This window comes from Trachymyrmex cornetzi, unplaced genomic scaffold, assembly GCF_001594075.2.
Source record: "Trachymyrmex cornetzi isolate Tcor2-1 unplaced genomic scaffold, Tcor1.1 scaffold1388, whole genome shotgun sequence".
NCBI classification, from domain to species: domain Eukaryota; kingdom Metazoa; phylum Arthropoda; class Insecta; order Hymenoptera; family Formicidae; genus Trachymyrmex; species Trachymyrmex cornetzi.
The window spans coordinates 362103-377361 of NW_017295969.1; the positions used below are offsets into that span (position 1 = coordinate 362103).

Below are 15259 nucleotides of genomic sequence, written 5' to 3' on the forward strand. Positions count from 1 at the left end.
CGATATCCAATGAGAGTATACCTTTAGAATGAGAACATCGGTAAAGCTGTACACTCATTGGATATCGCGTGTCGCGCGCTACGAACATCGCGCTGGTTTGCCGGAGGCATGACGCGCTCAGTGGAAACGTACCATTAAGCGGGGAGCACAGACTCTTGCATAGCGCATATCACGTAAGAATATGTACCAATCGAAGTTCTCCGTTTCTTTCCCTTCCATGTAATAGAGAACTCTGATTGGTTCAATTTCTTATGCCTCATGTATTATGCGTTATGCAAGAGTCTATGCTCTCCGCTTTAGGGCCCAGACACAAGCTTTTGCATAACGCATAACGCATAGTGCATAAGCGAATCAACTAATCAGAAGCTTTCCTTTCCTCTCATTCCATGGAAAAGAAGAATTTCGATTGGTTGATTCCATTATGCACTATGTATTATGCACTTTTGCTAGATTCACACTGCATCCGATTTGCGTCGTACGACGTTCTGCAACCAATCGGAAAACAGGATTCCGGTGGATTTTGCTTCGTATCATCGGAATCCTGTTTTCTGATTGGTTGCGGAGCGTCGTACGACGCAAATCGGATGCAGTGTGAATCTAGCATTCTACATTGGTCGTATCATAGCGTCGTAAGCGTCGTAAGCATCATACGACTTTAAAATTGAAGCATCGGATTGACTTAAGCAACAAACTTGTGACTTGCGACGTCTACGATACGACCAATTTAGAATGGCCTTAAATCCAGCATAATGTTGTATCGACGATTACGACATTGGTCTCGTTCAGCAGACTCAACTGTTGTGGAGCGGATACGCGAGCGCTCGCTGCTATTGGACGATCTAGAAGAATACACCAATAGCAGCGAGTGCTCACGGATCTGCTCCACACAGTTGAGTCTGCTGAACGCGACCATTGGTGCAATTGAGTGCAAATCGGTTTTCATATTTTTAGTGTTAATAAATAATTTAATTCTTTTAAGGTTATGAGGTTATCACGACAACAAAAAATATATAACTAAAAGAGTTATATTTATTTATTAACGTTGAAAATATGAATGAATTAATTTGCTACGTTTGTGTCAAGGTGTGTTAAGCAATTGGGAAGTACCCTGTACCCAGCCTGTATTGGAACACGACCAAGTTGAAGGGGTACGCGTATCGGTTTGTGGAACAGTTTGGAATTGATCCATTGCTTCTACACTGTTCTGCACTTTAGTGTGCTTTCACTAACTACGACTGTGGCCTGTGGTTGTATCAATCGAGCCGATCGAGCGTTTTGAGAGTTTGTGACCACTGCTTTTCAATGATTATTGTGTGCTTTTTGCCAAATCCAAATGACATGTAATGTATTTTTGGCGTGCTTTAATCATTATGATAGTTGAATAGTCGTGAGTTATTAAAGTGCCGTTGATGATTCAAGTCCTGTGGTTTGCTGATGGTCTTTCGTTGTTGAACACTATTGAATACATTTTTTAAAGGTTCTTTTAAAAAGCACCGGCGGATTAATATATGCTTTTAGACGGTGGGAAAACTATGTAGTTGCAATGGTTGCGAGCACAACGATTGATATGACTGGATCTATATATCATGAACGACAAGTATTTTGTTAATGTTATTACATTCTTTCGTAAATTGTTTTTATATCGCATTTATATTGTGTAGAAAACTCATCACACCATACACAATATGAATGGATTATTGATGTTTAAAAATATTTTTACAATATTTGAAAAAAGTCTTTTTACTTACTTTGTTATATACTTATATAAAATTACAAATTGAATTGTAGGTGAAGGAGCTGTGTGCATTACATGCGTTAAACAACTTGTTTCAAGAGCGTGGATTTAGCAAGCAAGAATTAGATCAAATTTGTTACAGTCTAAGTCCAGATGTGTGGATCAATCCTCATAAATCTCTATTAGGACTTGGCAACTATGATATTAATGTTATTATGGCTGCTCTCCAAAGAAGAGGACGCGAAGCTGTATGGTTCGACAAACGTAGGTTCGTACAGTCATTGATATTGTAAGAATATGACCATGTAAATTACGATTGTAAACATCATGAATTATTCCTTCTGTCTTAGAGATCCAAAGTGTCTTTGTTTAGACAACATTGAGGGTTTTATACTTAATGTCCCAACTGAATACAAACTAGGTTTTGTGCTACTTCCGTTAAAACGACGTCATTGGATCGCTCTGAAAAAGATACATGGTGCCTTTTATAATCTTGATTCAAAACTGGACTCGCCGCAATTAATAGGAAAGGTTATTAAATAATATAATTAAATAAAATGCTAAAAATTATAAACATTTTCATATATTTTGCAATATTAACTATATTTTTTTTATATCAGGACAACGATTTACTCATATATCTAAAGGATCAGATAGATAGCAAGGAAAAGGAACTATTCCTTGTTGTTACTAGAGAAATTGATAGCAATCAAGGATGGTTAATAGATACATGTGAAAATCAAGATGACAATAACATGGATCATGATTCCATTCGGTATATCGAGGATGGATACCCAGATATAGATTTGAAAAAATCTGAATCTAAAGAAATGAATGAAAATGAGGAATTCCTAGATAACAAAAATTCTAGATAATTGGGGCCACATGCATCATGCTCCACTCAATTATGTATTTATTCATTCCCTTGTTGCTAATTTAAGGAGGGGTAATTATAATTATTGCAAGAAAAGACTTGGAATTATATAAAAACAGAGACAGGAAGATACACAGAGAAAAATAAAGCAGATAATGGGAATTACACGTAATAATGTTTCATTGAGCATGTTTTGCAATATTTTCAATCGTATTTATGTGTTAACACAAATGTGATATTTTTATCTATTTATTTTTATTTTATTTGAGAATAGTTATTCATATATTATGTACATTTCGTACTATTTATGACGCATGCGTAACAACGCATTTTAAGAAATAACATATGTAAGATATATATAGTGTTGTATTCAAAATGAAAATATATTGCTTTATTAAAAGTTAACGTATATAAGAAAAGAACTTGTATTTAAACAACAGCTACTTGTATGTGTATATCGTGATATTATTTATATGTGATAATCATATCTCTGTCGTTTTAAAAAGCTTGTATAAATAAACACACTTGTAATATGAAATTGTTATGATACATTTTAGGTACAATCATAACTTTTACACAATAAATAGACTTGCAATTTCTTTTATAATGTAATTTTAATCCTGTATATATAAGATGGTATTAAGAGTACACATTATTATTTATATTATATAAGAGCGTAAAATTTATTTATATCACATGGCATATATTTAAGTTATGGCTTTAAGTAAGCATCAAATAATTAGAAATTATTTATTTTTATTATTGTACTGCATAAATAAAAATCAGCCAATGAACTTCTATACAAATATGCATACATATTATACACGTAATAATATATAACATGGTTATAATATATGTTAGATCACCACTTTATTGCAAGTGCTGTATTCATTTTCTCTATTTCGTGATACTGCGTATTGAAATATGCGTTAACTTTGTCTGTATGCTCTCCTCCCAGCCAAGTTTTATATAGATTCTGTACCATTTTATTTTCTTCGGGTTTGCTTAACGGAAGTTTACGATACATATTTTCTAATGTCAATGCAAGTTCTCGAGGTTGAACGTTCCCGTCGGGTCTTATTTGTGCTCCGCCGTTTAAGCAACCTAATAATAATAATTATATTAAGTTTAGTTACTTGTGTTGTATGCTAAAACATTTTAAGCAAACCAATAATTACCACACGGACATGCCATAATTTCAACATAGTCATAAACGCATTTGCTCCTTTTCATTTTCTGAACTATGTTCTGTATATTTCGGAATCCATTAATAATAGCGAACTTTAATAACACTTGATCATTTCTTTTCAATTCTGCCTCTTGAAAATCAGGATTTCTAAGATTTTTGAAATCCACTGTGACATTGTCCTCGTCAAAAAGATTCTTTGCTGCGTAACGAAAAATGAAATCTGCGTAACCACCTGATCCTGAGCCACTATGACTCCACAACTTATTTCCAATTTCTTCATTGCAAGAACCGAATGGTTGTTTAATTTCACCTTCGTCTATTTCATTTAATACTAAACCATCTTCACTTAGCATCTGTTCCAATTCAACTGAAAGACCAAAAGTTGATATAATTTATACTTAAATTTTAGTAATTCTAAATTTAATGCAGAAATATGAATAAATATACTTGATGTTATGACACAGTCTACGTCACTTGTCTTTCTTTGTTGATTGTAAAAATCTTCTCTTGAAGCTTCCAACTTCTTATCATAGCAGGGCATTACAGTTACATGGTATATCTGTTCTGGCGACAGATTCATAACTTCAGCTAAGTGGTACTTTACTAATGATCCCATAATTTGTTGAGGTGATTTTGTGACACTTATATATGGCAATATAAAATTTCCATGAGTTTTCTCAGCATAACATACCCAACCTATTAGAAATAAAAATATATTATAAATTTCATAAATTGATCAATATCTGTTTTTTTCATAAATAAATATTTTACCTGGACATGAAGAAGACAACATTGGTAACTGATTTTTCATGCCCTCTTTACTGGCCTTATAACGTTCGACAAACTCTTTGGCAGCTTCTAATAAGACAAAATCGTCAGCCACTGTCATATCCAATACTGCATCAGCTCCTAATCGATAGAAAAATCCTGCCAGTTTATGGAGAGTTTGCTCAGGGGTAAGTTCATAGTGTTGTGCCAGTGACAACACTGGTTGCACTGATAGACTTACTATTATATATTTAGAATCTGTGCTTCCTACATTCTACAAAAGCATAAATGATATTATATTTAAAACAACATTAAAAAAATGAAATAAATTAAGAATCTTAATAATTTTGTATATCTCATTCCAAGATAAATATTGTAAGTATAAATCTAAAGTTTACATTTATAAAAGAACCAGCAATTAATACTGTATATTTTTATATATTGCTATAGATATTTAAATACTTGATATTTTGTTTAATATATAAAATCTCTTTACTTTTGTATATAAATTAGAAAACTTTATAAAATATTTATACATTGTAGTAACATTTATTCTTTACCTGTTGAGCTACTTTCTCTTGAAACACCCTAAGCAACTCTTCTCGACTTTGTTGAGTAATGAGCACACTTTCAGCAGATGTAATACAACCACTACATGCTAAACAGTCTGTAAGTGTGATCTCAACTTTTTGTAATTTTTCTGGTTGTTCAATCTGTGTAATAAAACAAACTTTAATGGAAAGTTTTATGCTAGAATTATACTTTGACAAAATAAATGTTGTATATATTTACTTCATTGAGTGCCAAAAGGGCATTATCTGATTGTATTTTTATCTTTGCACCTGTTTTACTTTTGTTTGCTTGCATTTCTATGGGTTTAATGCATTCCTGTAACAAATGTAATTTAAAGTAGTGCATGAAAATTAGATCCAATACAGAATGATATTGATCATTATACCTGCGATGGAGTAATGAAATCATCCAGATTTGTAATCTGCAACGCTCCACTGAATCTTGATGCCATTTTTTCTAAATTTTACTTTTTTCCTAAATATTTTCTGTAAACGTGCAATTTATATAAAAGAAACTTACACACACACACACAAAATATCTTTTTTCCTTTTACAAAGACAATGTTTCAATTAAATAAATGCTTATTTTTCAAGATTATTAAAACTGTTTATACAATTGTAGATTATTTTTTATAAATTAGAGTTCATCGTGAAGATGAATACAGTAAAAAATAAACAAAGCTTCCCAACGTTGGCTAATAAATATTGATGTCGAATTGAGATATTAACCTCTTTACTACTCTTGAAACATAAGTGACTCACTAAATTTCAAAATTTCTGTAATCCTATATGTAAATAAAGTGTCTGTATCGCAATTCAACTACGTGCTAAAACTAAAAATAATGATAAAAAAACATGCCTGTATCCAAGATATAAGAAATATTTTCATTAAATTAGTGCAACACAAATGTCAATATAAATGTCTTCGTTGACGGATAATTTGTGATGGTGACAATGTGCTCCTCTGACTCACTGACCTGCGCCTGGGACACTGCAACCGTGCCACTGTATAGAGTACCCGTGTTAGCATTGTTAGAGGCGCGATTTGCTTATAAAATTGCAATAATGACCGAAGTGAGGAAGGATGACGTTGTAAAAATTCTTCACACTTATCCGTTTTGTAGAGTAAGTAAAATGTATGCCGCATTTTATTATAATTTGTTGTATAGCTTTCACTGCGTAAATAGATGTAAAATATGACGTTTAATCAATACGTACGAGAAGCATACGTATCGCAATTATTGAATCGACACTTCTGATTTAAAATCAAAATTACGCGCATTTTATTTGATTTTGAATGAATATAAATTTCTTATCCAATTTGATTTCATAATACATAAAAATATGAATATCTAAAAATTATTTTAGATATTATTATGTGTTACTTAAAATTTATAAAAATTTGGAGAAATTATAATATTGTCATTGCAAAAATTATCCAGCTAGAACCAAATATATATACATGTATATATATATATATATATACATATATATATATATATATGAGTTAGATAAATTACTGGAAATCTTTTGGTAATATAAATGTCTTTAATATACAATTTTTTAAATAATATTTATTTACAGAAATGTGATATGTCCGATGAAATGAAACAAGAGGCGATGGAATTATGTGTGACAGCAGCAGAAAAATATGCAGACAATTATGAAAGCGTATCTCGAATGATTAAGGAGACAATGGATAAAAAATTCGGTGCATCATGGCACACTGTTGTTGGAGAAGGCTACGGTTTTGAAATAACTTATCAATTGAAGCACCTTCTGTATATGTATTGTGCCGGAAATTTGGCAATATGCATTTGGAAATCTGCATAGTACAGTTTCGACACTTATTATAATTTATTTTATGTATTTATGTGTATTTATGTGTTTATATAATGCATATATATATGTGCTTGAATGTATGTATAAAAGTACTTTCATATGAATTTGTGAAGCATATGTAAGATAAACTGTTACAAGAAAAGAGAAAGAATATTTAACTGTAATATCTCAGTGTGGGTCCAACTGTGTGTTTAAGTCAAATATTTTATACTCATAATTAAACATATTGGAAACACAAAACCAATGATGTTAATCTGATTAAGATGTATCATATAAAATATAACAATTAATATATAGAAATACTTTCTGGTACAAATTATATTTAAATTATTTATTTTTATTTAGAAAACAGTTTAATATATGACAGTATGTGTAAGAATATATAAGATTCAACATTAAAAGTACTTGTTTGTAAGAAGATAATAATAATACATAACATATATTTAGAAAATTCATATACATGACAGTATTTGAAAGTACATATTTATCTTTTGCATGTAAAATTTATCAAAAACCTGTAACCGTCCTCCATACAAGAACTGCTATGTTACCTCCAATAAACATATATAATAGCGAATTCTCTTGATATGTAGTTGCACATGCATAAGCTTCCCCGACAACTACTTGGAATGGTGGGCCAAATTTTTTATCCAGATTATCTTTGATCATGCGAGCTGCATGCTCGTAATTCTCTGAATATTTTTCCACAGCGGTGACACAGGTTTCTATGGCTTCCTGCTTCATATCCTCTGGCATATCACTGTGCTAAAGAAAATTTCTGTAATAATTAAAATTGAGATACCCTAATTGACTTGTTATGTGTTACAAACGAAATGAATTTACCTTACATAATGGATATGTATGAACCATCAAAGTTGCAACTTCTTTCTTTATCTCCCCAGCCCACATTTTACAAAGATATCTCTTTAATTATTTTATTGTACTCCGGCATATAACAATAAAAATTATATTATGTTTTTAATATTCGATAGGATCCATATATATATTCAATATATGTGTCTGGCTATTTATATATATATGACAAACAAATGAACATATGACACGTACACTCTTATTGAAATTTTTCAAGAAAGTGAAATTGAGAATTTATAATATTATGTACATACATACATATATTATATATGTATATATATATATATATATATATATATATATTAAAACTATACGTATGTTACATACGTAGCTTAATTTATAATAATCATTATAATATATATATACATACGAGTTTATTGACTTTTAAAATTTATAATTGCACTAAAAAATAAACTTTGATTAAAATGTAGATATTAATTGTTCTAAATAATAAACTTCGATAGCCTAATAATAGTATTAATCGGAAATTAATTAATTTTAAGATCTTATAAGCAAGAAAATCATTTTAAAATGTATGGAAATTACATATTAATTTTTTAGAAATTGCATTTTTTTCTCACAAATCGAAAGGTTATGACGCCTCTTCTCGATGGGTTTCGGATCGTACCAAAATCGCGGGATTTTTAACGCGTTCCAAAACTCACGTAAAAATAGCGCTGCAATTTTTCCGCGAATATTTATCGACGTTTGACGTAATTCAAGAAAGCTCGGTGATACTCGAAAATAAATTAGTATTATCTGATTATCAAAGCCAGAGGATCAAAGGGCAACATTTAGGAGAAATAGTGAAAGAAAAGAAGGAAAAAAAATAGGCAAAATCCGTTTCCGCCATTTGCGCTCCGTTTGCAACTTTGCGTCGGTGATCGGTGTGCGATAGTGTGAGTTTCGCGTCTCGCGTCCTCGACGTTCCTTTCGCCGGTGGATCCGTTAACGTCATATACGTTTCTCACGCTTCTTTTCTCCGTCATCTCCCTCGCACGCGCAACCGTGCAACGGGTGCAACCGTGCATTGGCCAGCATTGCCGAGTGTTCTCTTTTGCATATATGACTGCAACAGAAAGCACGAGTGCGAAGATTGTTCTCGACACGACGGTATCACTGACGTCTGCGATACGTTAATATGTCTGCCCTTCAAAAGTCAGTTTTGAAATCCAGATTACCACCATCGGCCATCAATTTCTCTGCTTTGAACTCCAGGTTTGTGTTGACCTGTAAATCGTATGAAAGTGGGATTTTTAATAAGTTACTGAATAAGTTGAAGGAAGTTGCTACAATATCATATACAAAAATGTCTTTTTTTTTTTTAAGACTTAGTAAGTCGAGAGGAGCTCAGCGAAGAAGAGACTACGAACCAGTACGATGGGATCCGTACTTTGATCATTCCAAGGATGTGCCAGTGGGACAGAATACTTTTCATGTTTATATTAAGGGTACTGAAGGACCATTATTAATTTTATTGCATGGTGGTGGTTATAGTGGTTTAACATGGGCAGAACTCACAGTGAGTATCGTTTGCAGTTGCTAATAACACACTGAGAAAGAGATTAACACACATTATTAATTTTAGAAATCGATTATGACGATGGTATTATGTAGAGTTATGGCGATTGATCTTAGAGGTCACGGAGATACTCATACCACAGATGATGATGACTTGTCTGCAGATACTTTAGCATCGTGAGTAAAATGTACATTTTTTTTTGTAATTTTGCTTATATTTTTTATTGTAATAAGGTTGATTGTACTTTTTAAATCTATGTATTTTGATCTTCAAGTAAGAATAAATATGATAAATTTGTTAAAAACTTTCTATGAATGTAAAATAGTTTGTTACACACATACATATAATTGTATATATCTATATTGGTTTATTTATTTATTATAAAATTTTATTTATTTATTATATATTATTTGGTTTATAAACCACTGTGCATAAAATTTTTATGAAACCTTTTTTTTTGCATTGTAATAAATTGTATTATTTTTATTACCAGAGATGTTGCAGCTGTTATAGATGTAATTGCGCACGATGATCCAATAATTCTTGTTGGTCATAGCATGGGTGGTGCGGTAGCTGTAAGAGCAGCTCCATTGATTTCAAATTTATATGGATTAGGAGTTATAGATGTTGTAGAAGGTACGGCAATGGATGCATTAGCTTCTATGCAGAGTTTTTTGAGATCACGGCCATCTAGTTTTAGCACCATATCTCAGGCTATAGAGTGGTGGTTAGTATTTTCTTATGCTTTTAATACATTCATTGTTATTGTAACAAATATATATATATATATATATATATGTTGTTCTTTAAATCATTTATTTATTTTTTACTTGAAAATAATGTAATTCTCTCTCTCTCTCTCTCTCTCTCTCTATTGTACATATATAAATTTAATCTCATATATGTTCTTATATAATTTCTCATAATTTAATTTCTCAGATCATGTTAATGCATTAATATATATATATACACACACAAATTTTATCAAATTAATCTTTAATTGATATTTTCAGCGTTCGTAGTGGACAAATTCGTAATATACAATCGGCAAAGGTTTCGGTTCCTGGGCAGATAAAGAAGTTAGTGAGTTCTTAAGGATACTTAGGTTTTTTTGTAATACTTTCATATTGATATTAAAATAAATCGAGTCATACAACACACGTGCTATTTCAGCATTGAAACTAGCAAATTAGCAACTCATGATATTGACTCATTGCCAACCCAATACAACAAGTGTGAATCTAATCCAGAACCAGTTATACCGCGAGATGATATTATCCAAGAGGAAGAGTCATCCAATATGCCACCACCACCACCTGCGTCTTCTGCTATTACTACTAACAGAAAATATGTCTGGAGAATAGATTTGGCAAAAACGGAGCAGCATTGGTTTGGCTGGTTTAAGGGATTATCGACGGCATTCTTGAATGTTCCTGCACCGAAAATGTTGTTGTTAGCAGGAGTTGATAGATTAGATCGTGAACTCACTGTAGGACAAATGCAAGGTATAATTTTCAGTGCTGTCATTAGTATGCGCTGATGTTGTGTGTGTGACACAAATTTTGAGTATTTTTCAATAAAATAATTATTTTTTTCATAAAAATAGGTAAATTCCAAATGCAAGTATTACCCGCTTGTGGGCATGCTGTTCACGAAGATGTCCCGGATAAGGTAGCGGAAGCTATTGCTACGTTTATGGTTAGGCACAAGTTTGCAGAGCCAGCGTCGGATTTTCCACGGTAAGCTAAAGTACATTTTATCTTCACATTTACAAGCTCATCGATAGTGTAAGATTTTTTTTAGATAGGAAAGATAAGACATGCATAGCTTTTATATTTTTGACTTTACGATTTTTGTTTCTAATTTTGTGAGATACATAATTTGTTGTTATCATTGTTTCAGGACTTTTCCGGCTTGTTAAGAAAAAAATTAAACAGTTGTAATGTAAACATATGGAATAATGTCATGTTTTCTTTTAATTAATTGATATAATTTTATTTATTTCAAGAGATAATCGCCAAATATAGAAACATATATCATACTACAAAAATATACTTAACGGGAGCCGCTACCGCGTCTCCTGATATGTAAATAAAAACATTTATCTTGATGAGAAAAATAAATTTGTTCTTATATATTCTTTTATCAGTTTTTTTAAGTTTATTAAACGATGATTTTTACAAAGTTATCAGTATAATTTGGCACAAATATTGTAATTACTTAAAGTATTTGTATCTGAAATATATTTATTTTTTCAAATTTCTCACTAGCACTCTTGATTTATATCACTTATTTCTAAAAAAATGGTTTGACAATTTATTATATGATTATTAAATTATTATACAGAAAAATATTAAACGAAAAATGTTACTTTTATGAAAGAAAACGTGTTTAGATTTATATATTTTATTGAAAATGTTTGTACTTATATTTTAGATTAATATGATGGATACAAAAAAATTACCACACATTGTCAATAACAAAATTATTCGCTACATTGAAAATTTATATAAAATCGAAGTATGTACAAATAAATGCTAAATATATAGTTTGATGGTTACAATGATTGGAATTTCCTCAGTACAGTACGAAATTATGTAAAAATCCTATAAAAGTTATTATATGATAAGAAGAAATATAATACTTATTTAAATATGAAATTATCTAAAATTGTTTCAGAAAAATGACAGTTTGATTAATTAATATGTATACGATATCACAAGAGAGCAAATTCTGTTATATTTCTGAAACACTTAAAATCACATATAGTTACAAATATAAATTACATAATAGCAAGAATTACTGATTGTTTAGTAAAATGATCTACATGGTAACAGTTAAATGTTTTACAACAACACAGGGTCCTGCACGGCCAGCCTTAAGAGGAGCAACCTTTAAACATAAACATAAAATTTACAAAATGCATTTAAAAATTATTTTTGTACTATATCCAATTACAGGAATAGTTTATACACTCACAGGTTCCCATTCGTTGAGATGTGGATCATAGGCTTCCACTAGTGTGAGATATTGCTGACCGTCGTATCCTCCTATGGCCATAAGTCGGTCACCTAATACGCACACACCGACCGCATCTCGAGGAACACTCATTGGCGCAACCATAGTCCATGTATCAGTTTTAGGATCATACCTATATTGTTACATTGCATTACACGTAACTTGAAAATTTTAATATGTGACATAATAGTGACTTCACCTTTCTACACAGTCGAATCTACTAGCATTCGGATTACTAGCTGGAGCATCGTGACCACCGAGTGCATAAAGACAACCGTTTACTACTCCTACGCCTACACCGCCCCGCCTCTTCGACATAGGCGCACATGGTGTCCACTTATTTGTATGTGGATCATAGCATTCTACAGTATTTAAGCAGGAACTGATATCTCTTCCTCCTACAGCATATAATCTAAAAGATTATAAAAGATTGCATTAAAATCATTAAAAATTCAACATTAAATTTTTTTTAATCGATAAAGTATACCATATGAAAATATACTAAAATTTATGTAAAAACGGCTGAAAACGGATATTGTATATAAATGTGATAATTTATCTGCAGACTTACTTATCATTTAACACAGCCACACCGACTGTAGACCTTTGTATGGACATAGGGCATATCGAACTCCACTGACGCGTTGCCGGATCCCACCTCTCGACCGCATCAAGAAAACTCCAACCATCGTGGCCACCAACAGCATATAAAGGTCCACCTAATACTGCTACTCCTGAGAAAAAATTAATGTATTTATCAGGTTTTTATTACAAATGAATGAAATTGCGTATTAACTTGGCAAATTCGGCATGTACCTAATCCGTGACGATGGACGTTCATAGGTGGTAGAGTGCTCCACGCAAGAGTGGAGAAATCGAAGCATTCTACAGTGTTCAGTGTTTTTAAACCATCTCTACCGCCCGCGACAATCAATTTTTTATCGACTATCACCGCGCCAAATTGCAATCTTCTACTACTCATGGCAGCTAAATATGTCCAGGCGTTATCGCGCAATGAAAACGCATCTATAGACGTTGCACCTGGACATTATATTGCGTATTATTTCGTTTGGGAAAATTAAAATAGCGTGATATACTGTATTAATGTTTTTTTTTTAAATTAACGGCAACCAATATTAAATAATTAATTTTGCATATAATAAATTACCTTTATTGGCATCCATCCCTCCAACAGCTAATAATGTACCCACAGTAGCTTTTCTAGGTTTCGTTCTACCCGTTTGAAGCAAAGGTCTTCGCTCAGGCAGCAAATGATATTTTAATGCTTCCATTACTAATTCCTGCGCCATTCTTTGGTCTTTGAACATTTCGTTACTCTCAATATTATCAGCTATAAACTGTTTTAATTTATTAGTTGATCTAATGCATAATTCTGTCAAGTAAAAAATTTAGCTGTCAGTGAACTCACCGCGGGTGATAGCAATGGTAATTTGACTAAACCTAATAATGTACTAGCATCTTTGCTTCTGTTTTCTGGATCATGTTCCAGCCAAGTCACTAGAGCCTGAAATAATAATAATAGAGACTCCATTATTCTCTATACTTCAATTTAGATATATTGTAGTTAATATTATACGATCAATAGTATAACAAATTTCAACTATATTCTTTTTCTTAACATTTTAAATTATTAAATTTTTTCGCTCGACATGTAGTTTATTTTGCATTTATTTACATCATAAAAATAATTTATATACAACATGTAGTTAATCTTACATAAAAGATAGTTTCTTCCGAGGGAACATCAAGATCCTCTGATTCAAGTAATTTCGCAACTTCGTTGGCAGATAACAGTAAGAATTCTTGATTTTTTGTAACTTCCATGAAATGTTTTGTAGTGTATGCGTGTGCGTATTCAAATAATTCCGAACAACCCTGCGTATCGGCAAACATTCGTATACCCAGGCAGTTGCTCGGATGGAGCTGTTTGACAAGAAACTGACAGCATGCTTTAATAACCGGATTTAATTGTAATAAACACGCCGTTGCAAGAAGAGTCTCTACACTATCCTCTTGTAATTCTATACAACCTGTGAATATACAAAAATATGTCAATAAAAATAAACGAAAATAATTTGAAAAATATCTGCAAATCGGATTACCTGTGTAACAATAAAGAACCAAAGCCCATAATGCATCTCCATCAACATCCATTAATTCTATTTCATTTTGTGCCGATTCTCGTAAAGAGCTTGTAAACATGGCAGCAAAATATTCAGAGCCAGCACTGAGGACTAATCGATGAGCTGGGACACGTTTATTTCCTAAAGAAAGAATAAATCACACAAATATGAAAAATATGGGATATATGCTTCGAATTATATCGAGCACAAAGAACATTTTTAATATATATGTTATATAAAGAATGTATCTTCCTATCTTTCTTCAATTTCTACTAGTTAGAAATGTTAACAATAGCAAATTATCCAGCAAAAAAAGGTTCTAATAATAACTTATAATAATAATAAAAAGAATTTTTCTATGAATCGTAATTATAAATAAAAATATACATCAAATTGTACATAAAAATATACATTAATAATTCTCGTTTATTAATTAAAACGTATGATTAATCATCATCTGAGTCATAATTCTAATTGACAGTTGACACATCGACAGGTGCATTGTTATCAAAACAAAGCGTTCGGGACCCTGGTACACTCACCCGCGATCAGCGTGACGTCTGTCAGCTGTTGCTTGTGCAGATAACTCTCCATAATCCGGAGGCTACTTTCTGCGTGTTTCGGTGAGATGGACACGCACGACATTATGCTGGAAATGCTATGCTCGCTGGCGTCTTTATCCAGGCCCAGCGGGAATTCCTGCTGCTGTTGTTGCTGCTGCT

At 31.9% G+C, this 15259-nt stretch overlaps 6 protein-coding genes across 6 annotated transcripts in view; 3 read left to right on the forward strand and 3 right to left on the reverse strand.

Annotated features, from left to right (window-relative positions):
• The first annotated feature begins 1260 nt into the window (after positions 1–1260).
• Positions 1261–2830, forward strand: Josd (Josephin domain containing). The gene is made up of 4 exons (XM_018522977.1): positions 1261–1597; positions 1789–2003; positions 2086–2266; positions 2356–2830. The coding sequence occupies exons 1-4, from the start codon at positions 1544–1546 to the stop codon at positions 2608–2610; spliced, it is 705 nt and encodes a 234-aa protein (XP_018378479.1). The 5' UTR covers positions 1261–1543; the 3' UTR covers positions 2611–2830.
• Positions 2831–3326: 496 nt separating this feature from the next.
• Positions 3327–6080, reverse strand: LOC108771092 (probable cytosolic Fe-S cluster assembly factor CPIJ010948). Its single transcript, XM_018522998.1, has 8 exons — positions 5998–6080; positions 5525–5624; positions 5359–5454; positions 5127–5279; positions 4570–4840; positions 4246–4494; positions 3788–4165; positions 3327–3713 (listed from the first exon to the last, which is right to left on the reverse strand). Exons 2-8 carry the CDS (start codon positions 5588–5590, stop codon positions 3472–3474), a joined length of 1455 nt encoding a protein of 484 aa, XP_018378500.1. The 5' UTR covers positions 5591–5624; positions 5998–6080; the 3' UTR covers positions 3327–3471.
• Positions 6081–6190: 110 nt separating this feature from the next.
• LOC108771095 (dynein light chain 4, axonemal) lies at positions 6191–7152 on the forward strand. Its single transcript, XM_018523001.1, has 2 exons — positions 6191–6274; positions 6723–7152. The coding sequence occupies exon 2, from the start codon at positions 6732–6734 to the stop codon at positions 6969–6971; it is 240 nt and encodes a 79-aa protein (XP_018378503.1). The 5' UTR covers positions 6191–6274; positions 6723–6731; the 3' UTR covers positions 6972–7152.
• On the forward strand, positions 6248–11474 carry LOC108771093 (protein phosphatase methylesterase 1). The gene is made up of 9 exons (XM_018522999.1): positions 6248–6263; positions 8626–9071; positions 9183–9375; positions 9442–9551; positions 9869–10102; positions 10389–10454; positions 10549–10880; positions 10982–11114; positions 11278–11474. Exons 2-9 carry the CDS (start codon positions 8995–8997, stop codon positions 11294–11296), a joined length of 1164 nt encoding a protein of 387 aa, XP_018378501.1. The 5' UTR covers positions 6248–6263; positions 8626–8994; the 3' UTR covers positions 11297–11474.
• LOC108771094 (dynein light chain 4, axonemal) lies at positions 7369–8628 on the reverse strand. The gene is made up of 3 exons (XM_018523000.1): positions 8435–8628; positions 7824–7923; positions 7369–7745 (listed from the first exon to the last, which is right to left on the reverse strand). Exons 2-3 carry the CDS (start codon positions 7887–7889, stop codon positions 7488–7490), a joined length of 324 nt encoding a protein of 107 aa, XP_018378502.1. The 5' UTR covers positions 7890–7923; positions 8435–8628; the 3' UTR covers positions 7369–7487.
• A 617-nt stretch (positions 11475–12091) lies between the features above and the next one.
• LOC108771091 (kelch-like protein 5) overlaps positions 12092–15259 on the reverse strand; it is a 3585-nt gene continuing 417 nt past the window's right edge. The window contains exons 1-10 of the mRNA XM_018522997.1: positions 15080–15259; positions 14517–14678; positions 14131–14444; positions 13823–13918; positions 13562–13751; positions 13210–13434; positions 12965–13127; positions 12593–12805; positions 12355–12526; positions 12092–12267 (exon numbers count right to left, since the gene is read on the reverse strand). The exon at positions 15080–15259 is cut by the window's right edge and continues 417 nt beyond it. Of these exons, the coding sequence (XP_018378499.1) occupies positions 12199–12267; positions 12355–12526; positions 12593–12805; positions 12965–13127; positions 13210–13434; positions 13562–13751; positions 13823–13918; positions 14131–14444; positions 14517–14678; positions 15080–15182 (1707 nt within the window). The 5' untranslated portion in view covers positions 15183–15259 and the 3' untranslated portion in view covers positions 12092–12198. The remainder of the gene's footprint in view (positions 12268–12354; positions 12527–12592; positions 12806–12964; positions 13128–13209; positions 13435–13561; positions 13752–13822; positions 13919–14130; positions 14445–14516; positions 14679–15079) is intronic.

Excerpts from the sequence above, each read along its gene's own strand:
- Josd (XM_018522977.1), top strand. The coding sequence starts at position 1,544 with ATGGTTGCGAGCACAACGATTGATATGACTGGATCTATATATCATGAA. Across the intron at positions 1,598-1,788 it reads CTATATATCATGAACGACAA|GTGAAGGAGCTGTGTGCATT; the intron begins GTATTTTGTTAA and ends ATTGAATTGTAG. Across the intron at positions 2,004-2,085 it reads GTATGGTTCGACAAACGTAG|AGATCCAAAGTGTCTTTGTT; the intron begins GTTCGTACAGTC and ends CTTCTGTCTTAG.
- LOC108771092 (XM_018522998.1), bottom strand. The coding sequence starts at position 5,590 with ATGGCATCAAGATTCAGTGGAGCGTTGCAGATTACAAATCTGGATGAT. Across the intron at positions 5,280-5,358 it reads CCCTTTTGGCACTCAATGAA|ATTGAACAACCAGAAAAATT; the intron begins GTAAATATATAC and ends TTTATTACACAG. Across the intron at positions 4,495-4,569 it reads GTTGTCTTCTTCATGTCCAG|GTTGGGTATGTTATGCTGAG; the intron begins GTAAAATATTTA and ends TATTTCTAATAG.
- LOC108771095 (XM_018523001.1), top strand. The coding sequence starts at position 6,732 with ATGTCCGATGAAATGAAACAAGAGGCGATGGAATTATGTGTGACAGCA.
- LOC108771094 (XM_018523000.1), bottom strand. The coding sequence starts at position 7,889 with ATGTGGGCTGGGGAGATAAAGAAAGAAGTTGCAACTTTGATGGTTCAT. Across the intron at positions 7,746-7,823 it reads ATACATATCCATTATGTAAG|CACAGTGATATGCCAGAGGA; the intron begins GTAAATTCATTT and ends AATTTTCTTTAG.
- LOC108771093 (XM_018522999.1), top strand. The coding sequence starts at position 8,995 with ATGTCTGCCCTTCAAAAGTCAGTTTTGAAATCCAGATTACCACCATCG. Across the intron at positions 9,072-9,182 it reads TTCTCTGCTTTGAACTCCAG|ACTTAGTAAGTCGAGAGGAG; the intron begins GTTTGTGTTGAC and ends TTTTTTTTTAAG. Across the intron at positions 10,881-10,981 it reads CACTGTAGGACAAATGCAAG|GTAAATTCCAAATGCAAGTA; the intron begins GTATAATTTTCA and ends TCATAAAAATAG.